The sequence below is a fragment of the Brachyhypopomus gauderio genome, chromosome 1 (assembly GCF_052324685.1).
Source record: "Brachyhypopomus gauderio isolate BG-103 chromosome 1, BGAUD_0.2, whole genome shotgun sequence".
Classification (NCBI taxonomy): domain Eukaryota; kingdom Metazoa; phylum Chordata; class Actinopteri; order Gymnotiformes; family Hypopomidae; genus Brachyhypopomus; species Brachyhypopomus gauderio.
The window spans coordinates 31,568,950-31,590,585 of record NC_135211.1 but is presented as its reverse complement, the minus strand read 5'-3'; the positions used below and the strand labels follow the sequence as shown (position 1 = coordinate 31,590,585).

Here is a 21,636-nt window from a genome sequence, read left to right as displayed (position 1 = left end):
AGTCCTATGCACACAATGTGGTAAATAAGAATCTGAAATCATGTTTGTTAGAAAGTTAACATCCATATAAATGTGCACCTTTAAAGTAAATTACAGGTTGCACATTTTTGGGATCTATTGGTGCCACATAATAGCTCAGTCTGTTGTCGTAGAGGTTCATAAATGTTACATGAAGTCATGTAGCTCAAACTCGGAGACCTCTATATTGCTTTGGTGTGAGTTACCGGTTTGCAGCTCAACTCAGGACTTGCCAGTGTAGGCGTCTAAAAACAAGTTCATTTCACACTTCTCAGTTACATACAGAATACCTCTTGTAGACTGTAGACTAATAATTGTTGCTGTTTGGTTTATTGAACACATTTGGACCATTCAGATTAAGGATATGTCATTTCCAGTGGACATTATATTTATGACATATTTGTTTGCATAGCGAGTTGTTGCTCTTGGAACCCCATGGAATGAATGTGATAATTTAATCATCTACTTTTTCATATACAAACTGGTTCCTTCTCATATTATATCAGAAGCACTTTGCTTGCACATCTGATGAAGGACCTCTGAACAAAATGTCCTGTTTCTCTGGATAAGAAAACAAATTAGTATGTAAGTATGTAAAGACCATGTACATTGAATGCATCTCTGTTTAGAGTTTATTTGGTTAAATTAAATTAGACACATTTAAACACATTTAAATTAAAGACAAATTTATAGAAAATGTTCTATAATTATGACGATGATTTGTCTTCTGAATCCCTGAACATTTCCTGAATCCCTAAAAATACCATGAGAATGATAAATACACCTTGTTTAGAAAGTACACACTATTAAAGTACATACCAATGTGTGTGTGTGTGTGTGTGTGTGTGTGTTAATAGTTTACATTTCCAACTATTAACTAATTATAAATAATGCACAATTAATAATAACTAATACATGCTTGGTAGTTTATTAAAATAAAAATGCAATATCTTAAGACCAAGTTAAGAACAATTGTTATTTAGTCATTATTTTTTCTCCTGTTTATTCTCCAGCTGAATACCAGAAATTAAGGTACTGTAAAATAAGTGAACCAATTTCTTTATAATGACTTTGTGATATCCACAGATATCACCTATTACACAACTACACGAGACATTTTAATAGTGATTTCAGGAATCAACAGTGATTCCACATTGAAATTAGCTTGCAACGTGTATTTAATATAGTGAATTATGAATGATCATTTGCTAGAAGTACTGATTACACTGATATCTTTGTCACCAATGTAAAAGCCACCCTGCAGTATTTTTTCATACACATTTATATACATGGAGGCCTGCTTCATTTTCGGTAACACGTGTGTACCGGTAAACTCATCTCTGCTAAGAGGTCGTTGGTTGTCTAGTGATCGCATGTGATTTATAAATGTCAATACAAAACCATAGCAACAAGATCCAAACTCCCTCTCCTCATAAAATCTGGGGAAACAAACAAAAAAACACTTGAGTTAGCACTGCAGATGTTATAGGTTAAAAATAGGTTATATTTATAACGAGATAATGTGCATTTAGCCAAATGTCAAATGGACAATGCGCATACAATGTTATTTTACTGGTGATGAAGTGTTAATGAATAAATACTTCACACACAGTTCTGGAGCCCATGTTGGAAGTGATGAAAACGCGCGCAGCTCCGCATCCCACGAATCTCTTAGTGCGTCTCTGCACGGAGGAACCAGCTGCACACACACACACTGTTCCCACCCGTGCGCGTCCGTCCGGACTCCGGACAGTGTGTAGTTATACACCAAACCTGAATGTATAGGGACAGCTGGTTATAAAACTACAGAAAACGATAGCTTGCTTGAAAATATAGACAAACTACAACAAGCATTTGTAGCTGAAGATTACCTTTTTTGTTTGACAGACCGACATGTAGCTCCGACTCGTGCGATTCTCTTAAAGAAAAATAAAAGTGTCCCGAATCGTGTCAGTATTCATTTTTTCCACGTCTGAATAAATGTTTAATAGAGTTTGTGTTCAGTGGATATGTCAAACGTACCGTAGAGACGACGGTCCATCTTTCGCTCCTAAAAGAAACGCACACGAAACGTGGTGGCCATTGGCAAACGGACCCGGAATCGCCACAGGTGCGTCCAACAGCCCAAAAACGAGAGACTCGTGGCAAATGGGACAAAGTTTACTTTCAGCACATGACTGATGCTGCTTATATAATGAGCATGAAGTATTATTTTGATCAGAAAATCTATAAATATCTCTCCCACAGTGTCTAAACTTGATCACAGTTTTATCCATCAAAAATCCACAGGTGACTAAAGCCCAGGAGCCGGCGGGTTGTTCTTCACACCTGCGGTCGCTGCTGCTTTAGTACATCTCAACGCGTCCACCAACAGCACCTCACTCTCGTTGACTATGCGTATATGTCGACCCTTATACTGACCTGTAGAAAGGCAAGGGCAATCTGAACTACACGAACTAGTTTACTGTGTGGGCGTCGGTGTGAGCCGTCCGACCAACAGCGCGGAACCAATAAATTACAGAGTCTCGTGTCCAGTGGGCGACAGTTAAAGGTTGCACAAAACGTGGAGAACAGGAACAAAAATATAAATTGCGTATATATGGATTGAAATATGTCCACAAAGCAAGTCACCTGCAGGTAACGCAGTTGAAATATTTGCTGGTGTGTTAGCGGGACGGTAAACCTCAAATGTGAGCGAGTGAGCCTTGCTCGTCAACGGTAGTGTCACCATTGACTTTGACGTTGGACAAAATGGTGCAGTGTTAGCTGGTTAGCCTAGCGCGCTAGCTCGTCCTAGCCACACTCGCTAGCCACGTTCACCCAACACGTCCGCGTCCTTTTATCCCGCTGGTTAGCGAGCGACTGCTGCATGCAATGCCTAAATGTACCGCTCTCGAACACAGCGAGGTCCAGTCCTGCCCCACGACACACTCTGCCTGTAGCTAAGCTAAATAGCGGCTTGTTTTGGAGACGTTGCTACCGTGTTGTCGCTAGGTAGGCAGCTGTGTGTGTCCTAGCACGGTGGGGAGATCACACCAAACGTTTTTAAAGAAAACTCTCCAGCTGCTTCATAAACGAATTGTCACTAAAATATCCGCACAGCTAGTTCTGTATCGATAATAACTTTTTTTCCCCTTTGTGCAGGTATTTTCTCCATGGCGTTTGTCGAGAAGGGAACAGGTGTATGTTCTCACACGATCTGGCAAATAGCAAACCATCAACAATATGTAAATTTTATCAGAGAGGTGTATGTGCTTATGGCGACCGATGTCGGTAAGACTTACATTTTTATTGCAAGAGCATTTAAATTGTGCTGCTGTAAATTGAGAAATTGAACAAACCTTATTTTGTTTGTAGATATGACCACATCAAACCAGGCGGCCGTGGAGGTGGACCACCGGTGGACCACCCAAACAGAACCAGTAGCACAGGAGCATCGGTTCCAGGACCTGGACCTCCACCTGGCTCCACCAGAACCACCAAGAAACCATTGGTCTTGAGAGACAGAGGTAGACCACATCATCATCATCCTCCTCCTCTTCCTTCCTCACCGTCTGCTGTTCACACCTGCATTGAAGCTCTTCCCCCCCCTCTCTGTTCCTTCAGCGTTAGGTAGTGATGGTAGGGGCCTGGCCTACAGTGGGGAGAGCATGCTGGACTGCTGTGAGTACAGGGACAGCAGCTCCCAGGCCAAACCGCACACCTACCTAGACGCCATCCGCACGGGCCTGGAGAGCTCCGCGGCAGCCGGCCCCTACCCCACCCCCTCACGCCAACCACTGCTCTGCCCCTACGCTGCCGCCGGACACTGTCACTACGGAAACACGTGTCCGTACCTCCATGGCGACATGTGCGAGATCTGTCGGTTGCAGGTCTTGCACCCCCATGACCCAGAGCAGAGGGCGGCACATGAGAAGGTGAGCGTAAATTCACGGTTTCCGCTGTGTGGTTTATATCCAGTTTTTGGGAGATTTTTATTCTCATTCTCATCTTTTATCAACCTTTACGTTCGATGTATGCTTTAAGCTTTCGTGTAAGAACGCCATGATAGTTTTGACATCACGACGCTGACCGCCTGCGCCCGTAGATGTGCATGATGGCCTTCGAGATGGACATGGAGAAGGCGTTCGCCGTGCAGCACAGCCAGGACAAGGTGTGCAGCATCTGCATGGAGGTGGTGTACGACAAGGCCGCACCGGCTGAGCGGCGCTTCGGCATCCTGTCCAGCTGCTGCCACACCTACTGCCTCAGCTGCATCCGCCAGTGGCGCTGCGCCAAGCAGTTTGACAACAAGATCATTAAGTGAGTAGCTCGGCCACCCGCTCACCCGGAGCTCCCGCCGGGTCCCGCGTACAAACATGCAGACACACCCCCCCCCCCCCCCTCGGAGGTTCGGTTAAGACCCTGAAGACCCTACTGCTCACTGTGATGTGACGAGAACCGTTGAGAGATTGTCCGAATGTAATTATCGTAATGTGAATTCGGTTATTGCAGCAACAGTGTAAGGTTAGAGCTATATTTTCCCATGATTAACATGAGTGTTGTGTTGTGTGCAGGTCTTGTCCAGAATGTCGAGTGGTGTCGGAGTTTGTTATTCCCAGTGTGTACTGGGTGGAAGATCAGGAGGAGAAGAACCGTCTCATTGAGGAGTTCAAATCTGGGGTTAGGTGAGAAGCAGTCTGTGTTTGCCACTGTGTGCAATGTTACTGGTCCGTATCGTAAATCAGCATTTTATGTTCAAGCTGAAGATGATTCTCAGTTGCCCCTTGTACTGAGACCCTTTACTGTGTAAAATGCTGAACATTACATAGTGAAAAATGCAACTTAAATAGAAACCCAAAGGTCAGCCACCAGTCTGTCTGTGTGGAGTCTGCCTTTGGCTCCCCCTGCAGTGCAGTTTGTGAACTGCTTTTGAACCCAGCTAGAACTCTTCTGGCTTCAGCCCATAATGTAAGAAGGTACTGTCAGCATCACAGCGTCCTGTACCGGTCACGGCATCTTCACCTGAGCCATGACAGGACGCATGAACAAGAGACAGTTTGCCACTCCCATCACTGTGAACTAGAAACATGCTGCTATTTAAATTTGTTTGTCTTTCAAATATCAGCTTATCAGATCAACATAATTGTAGGTTGCTGGCACAGAGCTATCCAGATCTCCTAAAAGGCTTATTTTTCCCCTTTTACAGTAAGAAGCCCTGCAAGTACTTTGACCAGGGGAGGGGCACGTGTCCGTTTGGGGGGAAGTGTTTTTACATGCATGCCTATCCCGACGGAACACGGGCCGAACCTGACAAACCTCGAAAGCAGCTCAGCTCTGAAGGCAACGTCCGGGTAATGCTCTTCTCCGATCTCATTCGATATGTTCAAGGTCAGAGAGCATGTGCTTCAAAGCAAGTTTGTACATGCATATATGTCCATGCGCTCCATGTTTTGTTGGGGGGTGTGGTTTTGTTTTTTTTTTTTTTTGTAATCGGTTGCGTCTGGTAGTATTCACACACACACACACACACACACTGCAGTCCACATATATCCACTACACTTGGGTAGGGACACTGAATTCTCCAAAGATGTCCATAGAGCTCAGATGTCAGAAGGGAAGAGAGATTTGTAATTACCTTTGGCAGCATAGGTGAATGTTTTTAGTGTGGAGCAGAAATTTAGCGAATATATTCATGAATAAAAATTGATGGATCTTCTAATTCAATTTACAGTGTGTACAAAGGTGCTTATATCATGTGATCAGTAAACGTTATCATCAGGCCCATGTGCCCGATAACCACTCCTGATGATTGGTTGCATGCCCTGTGGACACGCCCACCCAGCCAGCAGTTCTGGCCCTCAGCTGGCCCTCCCCCTCTCTTTGCCTGCTGGGTGACCTCAGAAACATGGACCCCCACGGCCAATCCATGGGTGATCTCACAAACTTGGACCCCCTCCAAATCACAATATTTAATCATTTATGAGGACCTTTTATTAAAAACAAAAATCCTGGTTTATCCAGCACTCTCTGAGCCTTAGGGCTGCCCGATTAATCGTATTTTAATTGTTATCGGGATGTGAAGCTTCACGATAAACACATCGAAAGAGCCACGATAACTCCTTGAATAACAGCAAACTCAAATTGCATTATCCTCGTCCAGCAATAGAGGGAGCTATTCGCGGTGCAGACTATGATCACGTGGTATGTAGGCAAGAGGCAGAGTGAGGTGAACACGCTCATCAGACACGCGATTTGGTTTAAGCCTGGTTTACACTTGACGCGGCGCGAGGGTCCGCGAGGCGAAAATAACGTAATCGCGATGGCCTCGCACGCTGTCGATTCACGAGGTCACCTCTCCAATTTTGTAACTTCGCGCGCGACGCGTCTCAGAGCAATGAACAAAGTCATGTTTGCAGGGTTCATACACCTTTACAAGGTGGAATTAAAGCACTTGTACGGCACTTTCAAGGTCCATTTCAATATTTCCCAGCACATTAAACTTAATTGAGTTAAATATTTATACATATACTCTAAATGATTCGAAATAATTCGCTTTTTTAATTCACATTATTTAATGGTTGTTTATTTTCAAAACGCCCGATCTTAACGTCTTCATGTTCTCTCATGTTTCGTCCTGGAATTACAAGAGGCTCGTATTTGTTAACGTAATATAAGAGAACTGTTCAATCAGACATATTTGTTGTGAAACGAAGTAGTTACAATTTCAAGCATTTTCAAGTACTTTAGCCTAAATTCCAGCACTTTTCAAACCTGAAACACAAAGCAACCTTAAAATTGGTCAAGTAAATGTTCATTCCCCTGTATTTGAGGGGTGTTTTTTTTAAACTACTAGGCCTACATATAGTTTCGGACAACACTGCATTCTGCAAAAGAATGTGACACGGCAAGATTAAACGCTTCCGCCGTTCGCGGAGGTTCACGCGAGGTGTGCGGAGTCGCGCGCTACGGTCACTCGTGAAAGTATAAACCTAGATTGAATCTATTGTTGAATAAACCTGCAAAATATTTGGTTTCATTACACAGTAAAACACAAAACAAATTAATGTGCTGCTGTTCAGAGAGACACTACATTTCTGTATTTTAATCTTAATTTATCGTGATTTACATCGATATCAGGATATCCAACAATGTTATCGCAATTCTAGTCCATATCGTGCACCCCTACTGAGCCTGTTAACCAATTTCACCATTCTAGTGAATACTAAACACCTACATCAGTTATCTTATACGTTATGTACACAGGCCAACACGTACAATTTGGTGATTATATGTACAAATGCATGAATTGCACTCTAGGGTTAGGGTTATTGTTAGTTTATTGTATATTTTAATTTTGATGTAATCTCTAATCCTTAATCTTCATAAAAAGTAAAATTATCCTAAAAGGAGTCTCTTAAGCCAAAAAAAACCCTCTAGAAAGTAGTGATAGTTTTGCCTGTATTTGGCCTAAGGACCATCTCTTTTCCTTCTCTGTTAACATGGAGAAACTCCACTTTTCTTTCCATACTATACAAAGTAACATACGACTGTGCTGTAACAAAAAAACTATGGGTGATACATTCTTAAGCATATTTTAAGGTTTTTTTTTTTAAAGCATGTAAAAATACATGATAAGCAGGGTTGTTTTTGTTTTGTTTTTGTAGGAAACAGTCATTGTTGACCAGTGAACCTTCTTGTTGTTCTTTCAAAGTTCCTCAATTCCGTTCGGCTGTGGGACTTCATCGAGGAACGTGAGCACCGCGGCGTCCCGCATTACGACGACGAGGTCAGCGAGCTGGGCGAACTCTTCATGCAGCTGTCAGCAGCTGGAGAAGAGGCGGGGACTTCAGCTGCCCACTGACCCCACCCACTACCACACCCACTGACCCCACCCACTACCACTCCCACTACCCCACTCGCTCTACCCCACGTGCCTGCTCAGAGCAGCAGGCCCAGCTGGGGGAAACCGTGGGTTCATGTCTTTGGTAACTGTGCGCATTTTCTCAGCAATAGAAATGTACTCACTGGTAAAGCTTTTTCCGCTTATGGTTTGAGGTGGTTTTCTAAGAAGAGGAAGACGAAAAATCTTTTTACCTGTGGTACATTTTTGTGAAATGACAAAAATAGTATATGAATATGAAACTATTTAAAGGCACCTGTAGTGTTTCTGTAAGCTGCTATCCTTTCCTGATGCGTGTTAGAATCTTGCTGGTTTAAAAAGATTTTTAATGCGTTGGTATGTCCAAAGAAAATGTTTTGTGGGGGAAAAAAAAAAAAGACTGGTGAAACCTCTGGCACATCATGAATGCACTCAAGTAGTGTGTGAAGTAAAAGAAATATTGTGTATTTAAAAAAACAAAATACTGTAATCGTTGCACTTAGGACAGTTTACAAAGACGCACCTTCTCTACTATTTTTGGGAAACATGAATATTGGGAAAGGTTCATTTTCTAGTTATCACTCATTCCTTATGTACAAACGTCAGTGTTTTTATGAATGCTTAGATATGACATCCCACTGAATACTAAATAAGAATAATGAACTCTGTCCCATCTTCTGTACACTTGAAGGTACCTGATAAGGGTATATTATCCTGTTCTATGAATTGTCTTGTTGAGTGACGTTAGTGAGACTAATAAAATAGAAACAAGCAAGGTGTTTGACTTACAACATGTTCCAACGCTGAGTCCTACCATATGCTGTTGAGAAACACTTCAAATAGTGATGGTGCTTTTCAAGTGTATCAGGAACAGAAACAAACACTTATTGCAAGTCCATTGGTTCCCACCAGTTGTGTTGCACAAAGATACTGAGATGTACTGTTTGTATCTTTATTGTTTGAATGTCCTCTGTTCTAGACAGCAGGCTTTTAGTTAAACGTACGCAGTGTAAATTATATTAATACACTTAAAAGTAAGGCTTAAGGTTTTATGTTTTAGAACTCGGAGACATGTTGTAATGGAGTTGCGCCGTCTACAGAATAATGACATTAAACGGCCACCGGGGGCAGTGTCGAGACAGAACTGCTGTTTCAAACTTGTACCTGTAAAGAATAACATACAAAAAGTCGTACTTCCTCCTATGACCTAAATAAGCAACTCGCAGTTTGTAGTTAACTTACTTTTATTAAAATACAAAGCATAAACTGTCTTTCAGATGTCCAAGTTGGTCCTTTGCTAAGAAGCAATAACAGGTCAAAAATGTGTCCCTAATAATTTTAACAATATTCATATCCTCTCATCTTTGAGTCCTGAAATAGGTACAACCTGAAAAAAGATAATTAACAAAAAACGCTATGCTATAGAGGGATCTAGATTTTATTAGGTAAATTTGAACTGTACATCTACTTCGCTGGATAAGGGTAATTAACTTGAACATCAACGCCTTCGAATACAAAGGGCCACTATGCAAGTTGGCACTTAAGGACAATATAACTTGCTCTTAAACTCCCAGTTCCCCAAGAACTGACTGTTAAAGATGTCATTATAAAAACAAAACAAGAGTTAGGGCTACTATCAACAGTATCTCTGCTATAGCAGTTTTTGAAGCTGTAATCCACAGCCTTTTGCTTATAATCTCATGATATGGTGCACATCTCAAAGCCGTGGTGATCAGATCAATATAAAAAGTGCTATCGGTGGTTTCCACCACTGAGGTGATCTCTGGGCACTGTGACACACACACACACACACACACACACACACACACACACAGAAGAAAGCACTGGGCAACTGCAGACCTCCAGGGGTCTGATGATCAACAAGGCACGGATCGCCTCTTCCGGATCACAACCCGCCAAAGGAAACAAGGACATCCATGTTTCTGGAGCAGCGCAGCCTTGGGTTCTAAATGAAGCAAACACGCTTAAGTCATAGTCTGGAATCCCGCCGGAGCGCTCCGGGCTGCGCCTGCTTCAGAACACGGGGAGCTTGGTGGAGGTCAGGGTGCAGACAGCCATGTCCTCGGCATGAGCGGCTCTGTGGAGAGACGGCTCGGAAGCGCTGCGGTTGATTTTGGGCAAGGAGCACTGCAGTAGCTCTATGGAGGCCAGAATCTGAAGAACACAATGAACTTCAGCAACGCCATTTCTAGAAGAGCCCTGCGTCATGCAACAAACTAACAGAAGTCTAACAATGACTGTTAAAGAGGTTGACTGGGTTGCTCAGATCATCCCACAAAAGATCTAATTACCTGGGGGAAGAGAGGCCGGTCATCTTTGGACTTCTTTATGCAGTCAGCAACAAGCCTCTTCATGGTTTTTGGGCAGCTTTTATACAGTTTGCTGAGGTCGGGGGACAAGTATCCTCTTCCCACCATGAAGATGATCTGTCAGAGAGGAGTGAGCACTTCATCGTCCGAATTACGTTCGCGGGGTGGGATGACGACAACAACAGGTCCTCTCCCAAATATATCGTGGACTCACACTGGCTCTTAGAATACGTGCAGGTCCAGGGCCCATAAGGAGTGTGTGCGTGTGCGCGTGTGTGTGTTTTCCCAGAGGAATGCATGAGGGAGTCTCTCTGCTGCCAACACTCAAACCAAGCTGAAGGGCCCGGCAGGCGTTGTGCCCTTCGCCCCAACTCTGGGTCAGGGCTTCTAAATTTAGCACCCAGCTCTGGTCTGGCAAGAGCGATTGGGGCAGACGGTGCTACTCGCACACCACAGAGATAAGGTGAAGCAGCAGCATCCGAGAGGGAACCGTCACTCTCAGGACTTCAAGTGGCAATGTGGCATGTGAAGTTACCTGGTCTCTGTTTGCGATCATAGAATACGGAAGCTCCCCAGTCATCAGTTCATACAGGACAATGCCGTAGGAGTACACGTCCGACTGGAAACTGTAGGGGTTCTTATCCTGCATGCGGATCACCTCCGGGGCCTGCAGGACAGCGTGGTTACTTATTAACATCGCAGGAGTTATCAGGTCTGCTCGGCACATTAAGGTTCCACTTTGTTTCACACAGTTGCATTTATTTAGCACAAACCTAACACCAAGTCACTCTGTAGCCAACAAAGCCACTTTCCAGACCATAGGAAAACCTCATCTTTAAGACATACTACATAAGTGTGGTACAGGTCAATGTTTCAGTCATGGTTTCATAAACCAGATCACAGCAAAATCAAAATGGACACGACTCCATCCACTGATCTAATATGTTGTGTTTCCACGCACCATCCACAGGATGGACCCTGAAGGCTGCTCCACCTGATGGGAACCGCTCCACCGCGTCTTCACAGTCGCCAAACCAAAGTCTCCGATCTTCACTGTTAGTCCTTCATGTAGGAAGATATCTGCCAACTGCGCTTAAGGGGAACACATCAAATCTACTCCTGCAAGTCAACACATACTTTGGTATTTACAGCCAGTGGCTTGACTGTACTTTATATGAATATATAAAAAGATATAGGAAATGTTAATTTAAAGGATACTATTCGACTTCATATCCCGGTGGATAATATTCTTCGCATGGAGATAACTAGGGGGAAAACATGGAAGATCATGAAATAACAACACGTGATGTTATGCATTAGTTCATGTAACAGTGACGGTGATTGATAAGCTGCGATCTGAAATGGCACAGAGGGTATCGCTGCCTTCTCCCAGCATGGCTGTCCCTTTGGGCAAGACCCGTAGTCTCTAACCGCTCTGCCATGTAGCCTGCTGACCCCTGCATTCTGACCCCGACTGCTTTCACGTATATCTGTGTCACTACCTTTGAAAAGGCCAATCTGGGTAACACAGAGAAGAGCTCTAATGTAACAGATGAGATTTAAAAAAAAATTTACCACGAAAAAAAAAAAAAAACCCACACCACTCATCCTCCATGTTTACATATAAAACACCTCTATTTTTAGTCACTAAACTCATGAATTCACATGTGGTTGGGATGGAAAAAATGCCAAATTTAACCTGTTACGACAAATGCAAAGCTGCTGGCTGAAGAAAAGAATCACTAAATATTACTCATTAACACATTCCTAGTTAACAATAAGTCGTAAGCCTGTGTATGTATCACTCACAGCCACCAATTAGCATCATGCAAACTGCATGCCAATATCACCGCACACTAGCCTCACACTGCAATGAGGTGTTTAGTAATATCAGTAGCCTCCAACTGCACTGAGGTGTTTAGTAATATCACCACGTTAGCCTCACACTGCACCGAGCTGTTTAGTAATATCACTGCACACTAGCCTCACTGTGCACTGAGGTGTTTAGTAATATCAGCACTAGCCTCACTGTGCACTGAGGTGTTTAGTAATATCAGCACTAGCCTCACTGTGCACTGAGGTGTTTAGTAATATCACCACACTAGCCTCACACTGCACTAAGGTGTTTCACACTGCACTGAGGTGTTTAGTAATATCACCACTAGCTTCACACTGCACTAAGGTGTTTAGTAATATTACCACACTAGCCTCACACTGCACTGAGGTGTTTAGTAATATCACACTATCCTCACACTACACTAAGGTGTTTAATATCACCACACTAGCCTCACACTGCACTGAGGTCTTTAGTAATATCACACTAGCCTCACACTGCACTGAGGTCTTTAGTAATATTATAGACTGTCCATGCAGCTCATCACGTGGTAAAACATGTTTTCTGTAGTAAAACACGCATCACATAGTTGAGAACAGCAGTGGCAGGGTCAGAATTTCGGTTGTGCTTTGGTCTGATCTGTAAATTTGATATTCGCCAAACGAATACTGCGGGCCCCCCTCCGCTGCCCCGGTCTCTCCCCCACACTCACTCCATGCCCTGGGCTGTCTGCCTGCCGATGTCGATCAGCTGGAGCATTTGTAGCTTGGTCTCCTGCACGTGGAGGTGTTTGTAGAGGCTGCTCCCCTCACACCACTGCGCCACGATGGCCAGGTTGTCCTTGGTCATGTAGCCCATGAACAACAAGATGTTGACGTGTCTGGTCTTCCTGGAGCGGAAAGATCACAATAGTCAAACCGGAGGTCTCCGCGTGAGTCTTCAAAACAGCTCTCGGACCAAATAAAGCTAACGTGGCCAACACCAAATTGATGCTAGTAGCCACCAAATGGCCTACTGCCTGCTAGCTGTTAGCCATTATTAGCTAATTATTTTAATTATATGTGAATGTGCTGGAGGTCACTGTTCAGATTGGAGGAGGAATTTCCCATATTTACTCATTTCAACAACATTCCACCTCTGTCATCTAATCCTGTTCCTTTTTGCTTGCAATGCTATTGGACAATTGAGTGTGTTTATCCCTAAATCTCTCACCTCAGTACAGCCACCTCATTGCGAAAAGCCTGGAACTGCTCTGGTGTTGGATCTTTGACCTTTAAAATCTTCACAGCAACATCACCTGAAAGAGGTGCATTTCATGAACCCCAAATATATCAGCATAATGAAACCATGTGCAAATGTTCATTACCTTACTGACAAAACAAAGAAAATCTAGCAATAAATAAATGTATTAACTGAAGATAGAACCCCCTAACTGTGCCTCCTAATATCAGGATGTCACATGGTCAAAGTGTTAGCTGGGTCAAATTCACACCTATTATAAAACAGTTCAGTTAGAATCTAAACCAATGAACTTGGTTGACAAACACTTCTGGTTATAATGTGCTGGAGAGACTAAAAAGTGACTTTAATTGACTTGAATGTTCCTGGATTACCAGCTCATGGAGCCATGTAACATACCATGTTACATACCATGCCACTTCCCTTTGTACACCGTGCCAAAAGACCCTGAACCAATTCGAGAGTGGAGAACCACCTCACTGGCCTCGATCTCCCAGTAGTAGCTAGAATCTCTCTTCTCCCTGGGTCGCTGAAGAATAAGGACAGGACCGGCGTTCATGACCCAAAAGGGACTTTACACTGCAGACTACACGCCACAGGCATCACATTTTCATCTTAATAGGAATTGGAGGGATTGAGGAAAATTGTAATTTAAAAGCACGATTCTAATGGAATTTAGCTTAGTAACAAATAACGAAAATGTTATAAGATAATAGATTACTTTCTATTTCTATTTTCTACATTTTTTTCAGTATTTATTGAGATACAAGTTACTTAACAGGTCTTCAAACAGGTTTATGTTGGCCAACATAACATACGTGTAAATCAGTGTCTAATAAATAAATTAAAAGGATGTAGCCCTCACAATTCTGTTTTTTTCCTGAGTGTTGGATGAGAGTCCCTTCTCCCTGGGGACTGGCGCTGGGGTTTTTGCCCATCTTGTTGGGCTGAGATTTGGAGGACTTGCTGCACGCATTTGCCACAAAGGGAGTAAAAGACAGATAGATGTAACAGGCCATCTTCCCATCAGGAGATTTTATGGGGGTGTTTTTAGTTTCTTTTTCTGTATGTTGATTTACTTCTTACCTGAATCTGGAGCTAAGGCGTCCTATTGCAGAAAAAGGAAAGGAAATGACAAATTATTCAGTTTTTTGCCTTTTGAAAGTTAAGAGTTAATAGTTCACAAATATGTGATGCATTTTACATTACATTGGCCTAATAATCTACTGCATGACAATCTATTGCGAAAGCTCAGACATTAGCAGGAAGTGGCCGATTGCAAATTATTTTGCTATATTGTTACGAGCAATCTTGTGCACAGGCTCGCAGATGACTAAGAGCCTGATGGAGCGCTGCTTCAGATGCATTACCTCGATAGCAACTCCATCCACAGGCAGGGTGGTGCTGACCATGTGGACATTGGGAGTGGAGGTGGAGCGCTGTTGGAGGGAGAGAGAGGTCCCAGATGATGAGGTGGGTGCAATGTAGTTGAAGGCATGAGGGGTGGAGTGTCTGTGATGAGCGCTGAAAGAAGAGTTTTTAGCGGAAAACTTAGGGGCTTAGGGACTTCATTCAAATTAAAATACAGTTAAGATGTAAAAAAGTATTTATATCCTGGCCAACCAGTCCAAATCTCACCATAAGCTTAGTGGTCTGTAGTGGGTTTAGTCAGTACCACTTAAAGCACAATTTTTACACAAACATCAACATGAGTGTCAAAGCTTGATGGAAACAAGTTTATAACCCTGAAAGTCCCATAATACTGAAAGACCCATCAAGCTGAAAGACCCATAATACTGAAAGCTCAATCTGTATGATCTGAAGATTACATCCCTCTCCTTTGCACTAATGTTTTTCTATTGCCTAATGCAATCATTAATTCTCCAAGCTATTTCTGGTTTAATGGGCACACCCACGAGATATATTCCATTTCCTGCTGCTAAATGATTCTTATGCATGCAAGAGTGTATGTAATTCAGTCGAGGTGGTGAACAGCAGCCAAAAGAGATGAACATGTTCTACCTAAAACTGGTCCATTTTCCTAAAACTTCAAGGTTGGTTTGGACTTTTGTTTCTTACAGGATTTTGTTTTCTTGGCGAGGTGTATAATGGTTGCACATGCTTCTCTGCACAAACGTCCAACCCTATTCTCAGAGTGCAGGTGTGTCTGCATATTTTCCTCCCAACCATGAGCACACCTTATCAACTGAACACGGAGCCCGATTAAATAAGTGGAATCTGTCACGCTCCATCTAGGATGCAATTAAAAATTACTGCTGTGTCATCGTTGAACCAATAGCACCGAAGAACCCTGGTCTATGCAGCGTTGACAACATGCCAGTATTGTGCCATTCTCACAAGGTCACGGACTTCTCCAGGCTGGATCCAGGGCTGGGAATCTCACCCTCCTGGCAGTCACTTTCCAGACCAACCTGACTTATGACCTTCATAACACATCTTATAAGATGTTAATAGCCACACTCGCCAGCTTGCACATCTGCTACTGCGCAATCTCCTGTTTTCATCATCAACATCAAGATACTTCAAGTAGCTTCTAATGTTTTTCTTCTACTGTTTGCACATTTTTATAAAGCATTCTAAAACATACCTGGAATAGCACTGGTGTAACAAGAGACACAACACCTCTCTTACTAAACAAACTGGTATAGGCAGGTAAAATATTTTTAATGCTGATGATAAGGTTCATTTGAAGTAGGTTAGTGACTTGCACAAGTTTATTTGAAAAGTACAATGGTTATCTGAAACTGTTGTATTCAGAAAATGCATGTAATGCATGTAGACAACTGACTTCAGATGTCGATACCTCATAACGTTCAGGCACAGAGTGATGCTCTTCTGTGGAGGGATTTAGAGACATGAGCTATGAATAGTCCGGAAACTAAGCAGCACCAACCTGGTGGAGAGGCGGGATACGGAGTCTCGCTTCCGCCGAGATGTTAGAGGTGGAAGAGAAGGAGCCCCGCCCTCCCCCGGTGTGGGGAACAACCTGGGAAACGTCAAGACCAGTCAGAAGGATATTTGGTGCACCATGTCATCTAACTAATGCTTTTGATCACACACTAGCACATTGTGAACTAGCCAAACATTACCGAAGTCTGAAGGATCAAAGAAAGTCCAGAGCAATGGGCCAACATGGATGACACAGCCAAGCTACATGACGACACCCGTTTTTCTCCCTTCTAGCGCCACCACACAGTGTCTCTGTTGGACCCGTTTGAAGCCCCATGCACTTGCAAATTTTCATGTTACAGACGAGTTTTGGAAGACTAGCCAATGCACTGCAGGACAGCCATCAGCAGCGTAACCAACAGAAGAATAGATGATTGTGCAAACCCTGTGCTAATTTTCATTGATAGGCATCTTTATGCAAAATGTTTCATGTGCACTGCTGGCCCCTAATATCAGCCTGTGAGTTGTCCAAAACAGGGGAATAGAAAAGACTAAAGAATAGATAATATCTTTGTCCTCAACTTTCATTTCAAATATCCTTTCCACTGCTTCATATTTGATAATCACCGGCTTACACGTCCTGAAATCGCTTCACAATTTTAGCTACAAAAATGCCCAATTGAGCAGATGCATAATTACCGATGCTGTATTATGAACAGAAATAAGTAAATGTGAGTATAGAGTGGTGTGGTACTGGTACAAGAGTCAGACGTACAGAAGTTGTCTAATGTTACTCCAGTCAACACACATGGTGGGAACCCTGGTGCTACAGTGCTCGTGGAATTTGTAGCCACACGTCTGACACCTGAAGCCATGTAAGAGAAACTTCTGGCATATATCACAGTACGCCAGCTTTAGGAAGGTCTTCCGAACCTGTGGAGAGGGCAGAGAAGCACATTACCAATAGTCAAAAGATCCAAAGTAAATCAATAATTACATATGGAGGCTTGATACATTATAGAGTCTCTGAAATTATTCCAAGAAAGCTCACAAAATTGTGTGTTGTCAGCGGTACGTGATCTAAGACTTCAACCAGCAGCTCCTCCCCTATGAGTGAGTTAGAGTCAGTGTTCCAATCCATACGGGACTTTTTGCTAAAAAAGATGGGGATTAAAATCATTTTAAATTGTATTCGTTTTTATTTAGCATGCAGGTAATGCAAGCATGCATGTACAAGAAAACTGTAAGGTTGCCAAACATATGTGCCATGCAAACATAAGCTCTCCTTTCTTTACTACATAGTAAATTCGTTTTCACCTAAAAGGTGACATGTACATGATGAGAAAAACAGTAGAACATGAATCTAGAATGATGTTTCACGTTCAGTATAGAGTTTGTCTCAGAGTTTATACATCTTCTGTGAGTACCCAGCTAACCTAATTCCCAGACATTGAAAACCTTTCATGCATTAATTGTTTCATATTTCAATATATTACATTTCATATTTCAACTGGGACAGCTAGTTTACCTTCTGGGTTGTTCTGGGTGCAGCCTGAAAACAGCGCAGCACTCCGGCTGAAGTCCTCGGACCTTGAGGGCTTTGATGAGGCAGTTGTGCAGAGTCATGCCTGGCCGCACATTCACCTGAAGAGACACGACGACTCGTGAGAAGAGCTGGACGTGTCGCATGGGTGCGTGTCGCACATGCAGACAGGACAGAACTAGCTGTGGCTCTTCTTACTTACAGCACAGTAAATGATGAAAGAGTATACATGAGTAAATCAATATTCATATCCAAAATAAAAGCCAATGTTTATATCCAAAATAAGAGCCAATGTTCATATCCAAAATAAGAGCACACTTTTGGTTTTGGTTGTTTGGTGCTTCTTAAATAGTATAACACTACATGTTCAGGACATTCATGTACTGTATGCTATTCTTACTAGATGGGCAGATTATCAGATGGCTTACCACAGTTCTCTGCTTGTTTGGCAGATAAACTCGAATTGTATTTGCTTTGGAAGAGTCTGGGATTTTGCCATCGTCGGATGAGCGTCTCTGATAAGGGAAGCCCTTGGGAATGGTAGGAGACACGCGGGCATCTTCAAACACAGAGTCTTTAAATCCAAACCCATTACTCAGGCTCTTCCATGCCCCCTGAAGCTGCTCCATTAGACCAGACCGCAAACCTCAATATTCTACAACAAGAAGAAACAAGTTTCTATTAGTGAAAAGAAACTTTTGGAAAAAGAAGTAAACGATCACCCCCACTCTCAAAAAAGAGAGTTGGAAAAAATAGGCCCCATATTAACTTTACAGGCAAATTACTCATGAACAAGCAACCTGCCAGTAGAAAACACACACCACGTGTTATAACTCTTATTGAAGAAATAGTGAAAAGTGCCTCAGTTTTCTTTTATACAAGGAGCATGCACTCAAAATTGCCATGGTCCACTGGGAAAGCAAAAGCTATAGTTAGATTTGAGAAAGGAGCAAAGTTTGAAGGAACTTGTTCAAAGAAACTGCCACAACTCAACCAGCAAACTGGTTCGTGACATTTTTGTAATTTCCCATTCACACCTTTACTCCACAGTTTCTGGGAAGCATCGAGTGTTCAAAGGCGATACATTACACATGCTCTCCGTGCTAATGGTCACCAGTCATGACCACGCAGGTCATGTGAATATGTGGCAGCACTATGTGAGAGTGCTTAGTCATCAAGAGCCCACCACAGGCTCGATCAGAACTGTGATAAGACGATTGTTGTCACGTGAAGACGGCTGGAACGGTTCAAACAACAGTTCTATTTTTGGTAGGAATCTACTCTTGGTCTATTCCAGTGCAGAGATCTGCAAACACATCGCAAAACCATTTTATACATGACACTGCAGGATATGCAAGGGAAGCAGAATGACACCGCAAGGTTTGTGTTCGGAGTGCACAGCCCACCAAACGAGCCCGTGATGGACAGGCCGCTGCAAACAACCGTGTGGTTTAAATGGCGTTTGCTGTCCACATCTGCATTTAGAGTCACGGGGTTCATCATTCTAACATTAGAAGCTTGTTCAGCCAGTCTGTGCACTGACAAAACAAGCAAAAGTTGCAGTGTTGATGTTTCCATCAGCATGCAGCCTCACTGCAAGTTCAGACAAATCTGATCAAGGAAATCGATAGTATAAAAAAGCATTACATTTGGCGTTTGTGCACATAGAAAAGCAAACTTTCTTGCACCTTCAAAATGTCATCCAGCGTCATGCAGATTAGAAGGAAGTTATTTGATCCTCTTATGTGTTGCTTCATACTTTGAAGCATATCAAGTGAAAACATTTAGTCTTAAAGTTTTTACTACATGTCAAGAAGATAGCAGCCCAGTTCAGAGTAGAAACAGTAGAAAGGGTCAGATTCCTGGGAACACAGCTAACTGCAGAACGTCCTTAATTAAAACATCTCTGCTTGCAGATAGGAGCTCATCCAGGGAAATAAAGTCCACTGGACCAATAAGAAAACACATCTTGTCCAGTGCAGTAGGGCCTCCTTGTTCACTCCCATGATCATTACAGGTTTAACAGCCCACTTAATATCCCCACCATGGACTGCAGTAACTCCCAGGGAGTGGTCTGAATACAACAGCAAAAGAATCAAAACCATGAACAAAACAGAACTGCTAAAAAATGTACAACGCATGCTTCATGTACTGCAATTAAACGTGATTTAACAATTAACGTGGTTATGACCGAGGTGTTCACAGCCACGTGACTTTACTTCTTTACTGCAGATTTCAGCTTTTGGGATGTTCAGGCAGTGTTATCAGCAACAGTAAGAATACTGGTTGACACTATATAGTCTACTGCCACTTTGGATTTGGATTTCAACATCAAGAGAATCGTTTCATGCGAAGCTCAAAGCAAAAGTGTAAAGACCAGTAAACTGAACAAGAATCAGCACCAAGTTTAAATGCACAAACGTGTTTAAAAATAAAACAAACTAAAAATCAGAATGTAATCCAGTTCTTTTTTGTCTTCATTAAATATCGGGCTACCTGAACATTAGGCGTACCTACTGCCAAATACTAGCATAGCTGGAGAAATGCTTGCTGTACTTGTGGGTTTAACAGTGTGGGTTTAACAGGCAGTTTAACTTGTGGGTTTAACAGGCAGAACAGTGAACCAGCTATGGGGTCAGCTATGGAAATGTCTCTGACCAGTATGCCATTGCAGTGATGTCAGCGTTATCAAAGCCATGTCTGTGCCAAACCTAAAACAAAGCACTTAGAAATTATGAACACTAGGGGAAATGCTGCAAAACATGAGATATGTGAGCTATTTTTGGACTTCTTGAAAGTCCTGTAGTAAATCTTGCTCTTATTACTCTGCAGAATAAGCAACAGAGCAAACTGCATTTACTGGTTAAACAATCTATTTATAAACCTATGCAAATATTTACAAAACGACTGGACATTTGGGTAAATTATTTCCAGTCATTTCATGGCATCTTTTTACAAGGCTTCGAAGACATTGCATTTTTATTTTACCAAATCACTGAAAGCAATTCAGGGCCACGAAGTGATCAGACGAATCTACAATGCAAAAACATCAGGTCGCACTTAGCACAGTTAAAATGTGACGGCCGTTTCGGTGCACATCAAACCTGACGCCGTAATCTTCTATGCGAAACAGAAGTTCTTTTAATCGTACAGCTTTTGCATGGCTGTTAGCCGTACACAGATCACCGCCTACAACTAAACATACCAATACTAGCATACTATACTGGGAGAATGGGTTACAGTAGTCGAATATAGCATTACAGGAACATGCATGAACATAATACTGCTTACAAACGTCAGTTTCGCACTGACCAACAGTATACATATTTCGGCCAAAACTTACAGCAAGTCCCCCATGCACAGTGGACACAAGTAACATTTAAGGGCAACATAATGCCATAAATTGACGAGTTGTTTCGCTTTAACCGCTTTCATATTAATCTAAGTATTGTTATATACTGCAGTTGCGGTCCAAGCCATAACCTAGCGGAGACTGCTCTTTAAATATATACATAGTGTCGGAAGCAAGTAACTTACCAGCGAAAGTTGGGGAATTGTTGCTCCGCCATGACTACGGCTGGAGGAAAAAGTGTCGACATAGTGACATCATCGATGTCGACAATACATCAGACATAAAAAACCCGCCGCGTCCTAGAGTTGCAGTACAGTAGATTTACAAGATTCTTACATTTTAACGTTCCTTACAACAAAGAGCTATAAAGACTATACAAACTCAGAATATACTGTCAGCTGTTTTAATGTATTGGAGGTAGTAAGTGCCACACATAGGCTACAAACCTTTAGGGTAGGTGAATGACATTATAAATGAGAAATTTTAGAAATTACAGTGAATGGCTCCTCAAACTTTCTAAGCAAGGAATCAGTGAATGTTTTAATACAA

The 21,636-nt window shown here is 42.6% G+C and overlaps 3 protein-coding genes across 4 annotated transcripts; 1 reads left to right on the top strand and 2 right to left on the bottom strand.

Moving 5' to 3' along the window:
- Positions 1 to 763: 763 nt before the first annotated feature.
- mkrn2os.1 (MKRN2 opposite strand, tandem duplicate 1) lies at positions 764 to 2,786 on the bottom strand. Its single transcript, XM_077009615.1, has 5 exons — positions 2,650 to 2,786; positions 2,041 to 2,439; positions 1,890 to 1,936; positions 1,629 to 1,791; positions 764 to 1,457 (listed from the first exon to the last, which is right to left on the bottom strand). The coding sequence occupies exons 2-5, from the start codon at positions 2,292 to 2,294 to the stop codon at positions 1,220 to 1,222; spliced, it is 702 nt and encodes a 233-aa protein (XP_076865730.1). The 5' UTR covers positions 2,295 to 2,439; positions 2,650 to 2,786; the 3' UTR covers positions 764 to 1,219.
- Positions 2,532 to 8,318, top strand: mkrn2 (makorin, ring finger protein, 2). Of its 2 annotated transcripts, none has more exons than XM_077009603.1 (8): positions 2,532 to 2,655; positions 3,163 to 3,291; positions 3,376 to 3,527; positions 3,625 to 3,935; positions 4,106 to 4,320; positions 4,575 to 4,685; positions 5,207 to 5,351; positions 7,712 to 8,318. In XM_077009603.1, the coding sequence occupies exons 1-8, from the start codon at positions 2,630 to 2,632 to the stop codon at positions 7,859 to 7,861; spliced, it is 1,239 nt and encodes a 412-aa protein (XP_076865718.1). In that variant the 5' UTR covers positions 2,532 to 2,629; the 3' UTR covers positions 7,862 to 8,318. The 2 variants fall into 2 exon arrangements, with proteins under 2 accessions (XP_076865718.1, XP_076865709.1); XM_077009594.1 differs by lacking the exon at positions 2,532 to 2,655 and adding an exon at positions 2,882 to 3,012.
- Positions 8,319 to 8,817: 499 nt separating this feature from the next.
- raf1b (Raf-1 proto-oncogene, serine/threonine kinase b) lies at positions 8,818 to 21,397 on the bottom strand. The gene is made up of 17 exons (XM_077009548.1): positions 21,273 to 21,397; positions 18,164 to 18,390; positions 17,721 to 17,836; positions 17,244 to 17,346; positions 16,968 to 17,125; positions 16,197 to 16,289; positions 14,653 to 14,806; positions 14,369 to 14,390; positions 14,148 to 14,248; positions 13,694 to 13,811; positions 13,256 to 13,340; positions 12,756 to 12,932; positions 11,428 to 11,474; positions 11,171 to 11,289; positions 10,745 to 10,876; positions 10,192 to 10,326; positions 8,818 to 10,054 (listed from the first exon to the last, which is right to left on the bottom strand). The coding sequence occupies exons 2-17, from the start codon at positions 18,362 to 18,364 to the stop codon at positions 9,914 to 9,916; spliced, it is 1,902 nt and encodes a 633-aa protein (XP_076865663.1). The 5' UTR covers positions 18,365 to 18,390; positions 21,273 to 21,397; the 3' UTR covers positions 8,818 to 9,913.
- Positions 21,398 to 21,636: the final 239 nt, after the last annotated feature.

What these genes read in the sequence shown, in the direction of transcription:
- mkrn2os.1 (XM_077009615.1), bottom strand. Translation starts at nt 2,294, where the DNA reads ATGGATAAAACTGTGATCAAGTTTAGACACTGTGGGAGAGATATTTAT. An exon ending in GATGGACCGTCGTCTCTACG is followed by an intron (nt 1,937 to 2,040) that starts GTACGTTTGACA and finishes TTTTTCTTTAAG; the next exon opens with AGAATCGCACGAGTCGGAGC. An exon ending in CCAACATGGGCTCCAGAACT is followed by an intron (nt 1,458 to 1,628) that starts GTGTGTGAAGTA and finishes TTGTTTCCCCAG; the next exon opens with ATTTTATGAGGAGAGGGAGT.
- mkrn2 (XM_077009594.1), top strand. Translation starts at nt 2,888, where the DNA reads ATGCAATGCCTAAATGTACCGCTCTCGAACACAGCGAGGTCCAGTCCT. An exon ending in TGCTACCGTGTTGTCGCTAG is followed by an intron (nt 3,013 to 3,162) that starts GTAGGCAGCTGT and finishes CCCTTTGTGCAG; the next exon opens with GTATTTTCTCCATGGCGTTT. An exon ending in ATTGGTCTTGAGAGACAGAG is followed by an intron (nt 3,528 to 3,624) that starts GTAGACCACATC and finishes CTGTTCCTTCAG; the next exon opens with CGTTAGGTAGTGATGGTAGG.
- raf1b (XM_077009548.1), bottom strand. Translation starts at nt 18,364, where the DNA reads ATGGAGCAGCTTCAGGGGGCATGGAAGAGCCTGAGTAATGGGTTTGGA. An exon ending in CACCCAGAACAACCCAGAAG is followed by an intron (nt 17,347 to 17,720) that starts GTAAACTAGCTG and finishes CATCTTTTTTAG; the next exon opens with CAAAAAGTCCCGTATGGATT. An exon ending in CGCCTTAGCTCCAGATTCAG is followed by an intron (nt 14,249 to 14,368) that starts GTAAGAAGTAAA and finishes AAATGCGTGCAG; the next exon opens with CAAGTCCTCCAAATCTCAGC.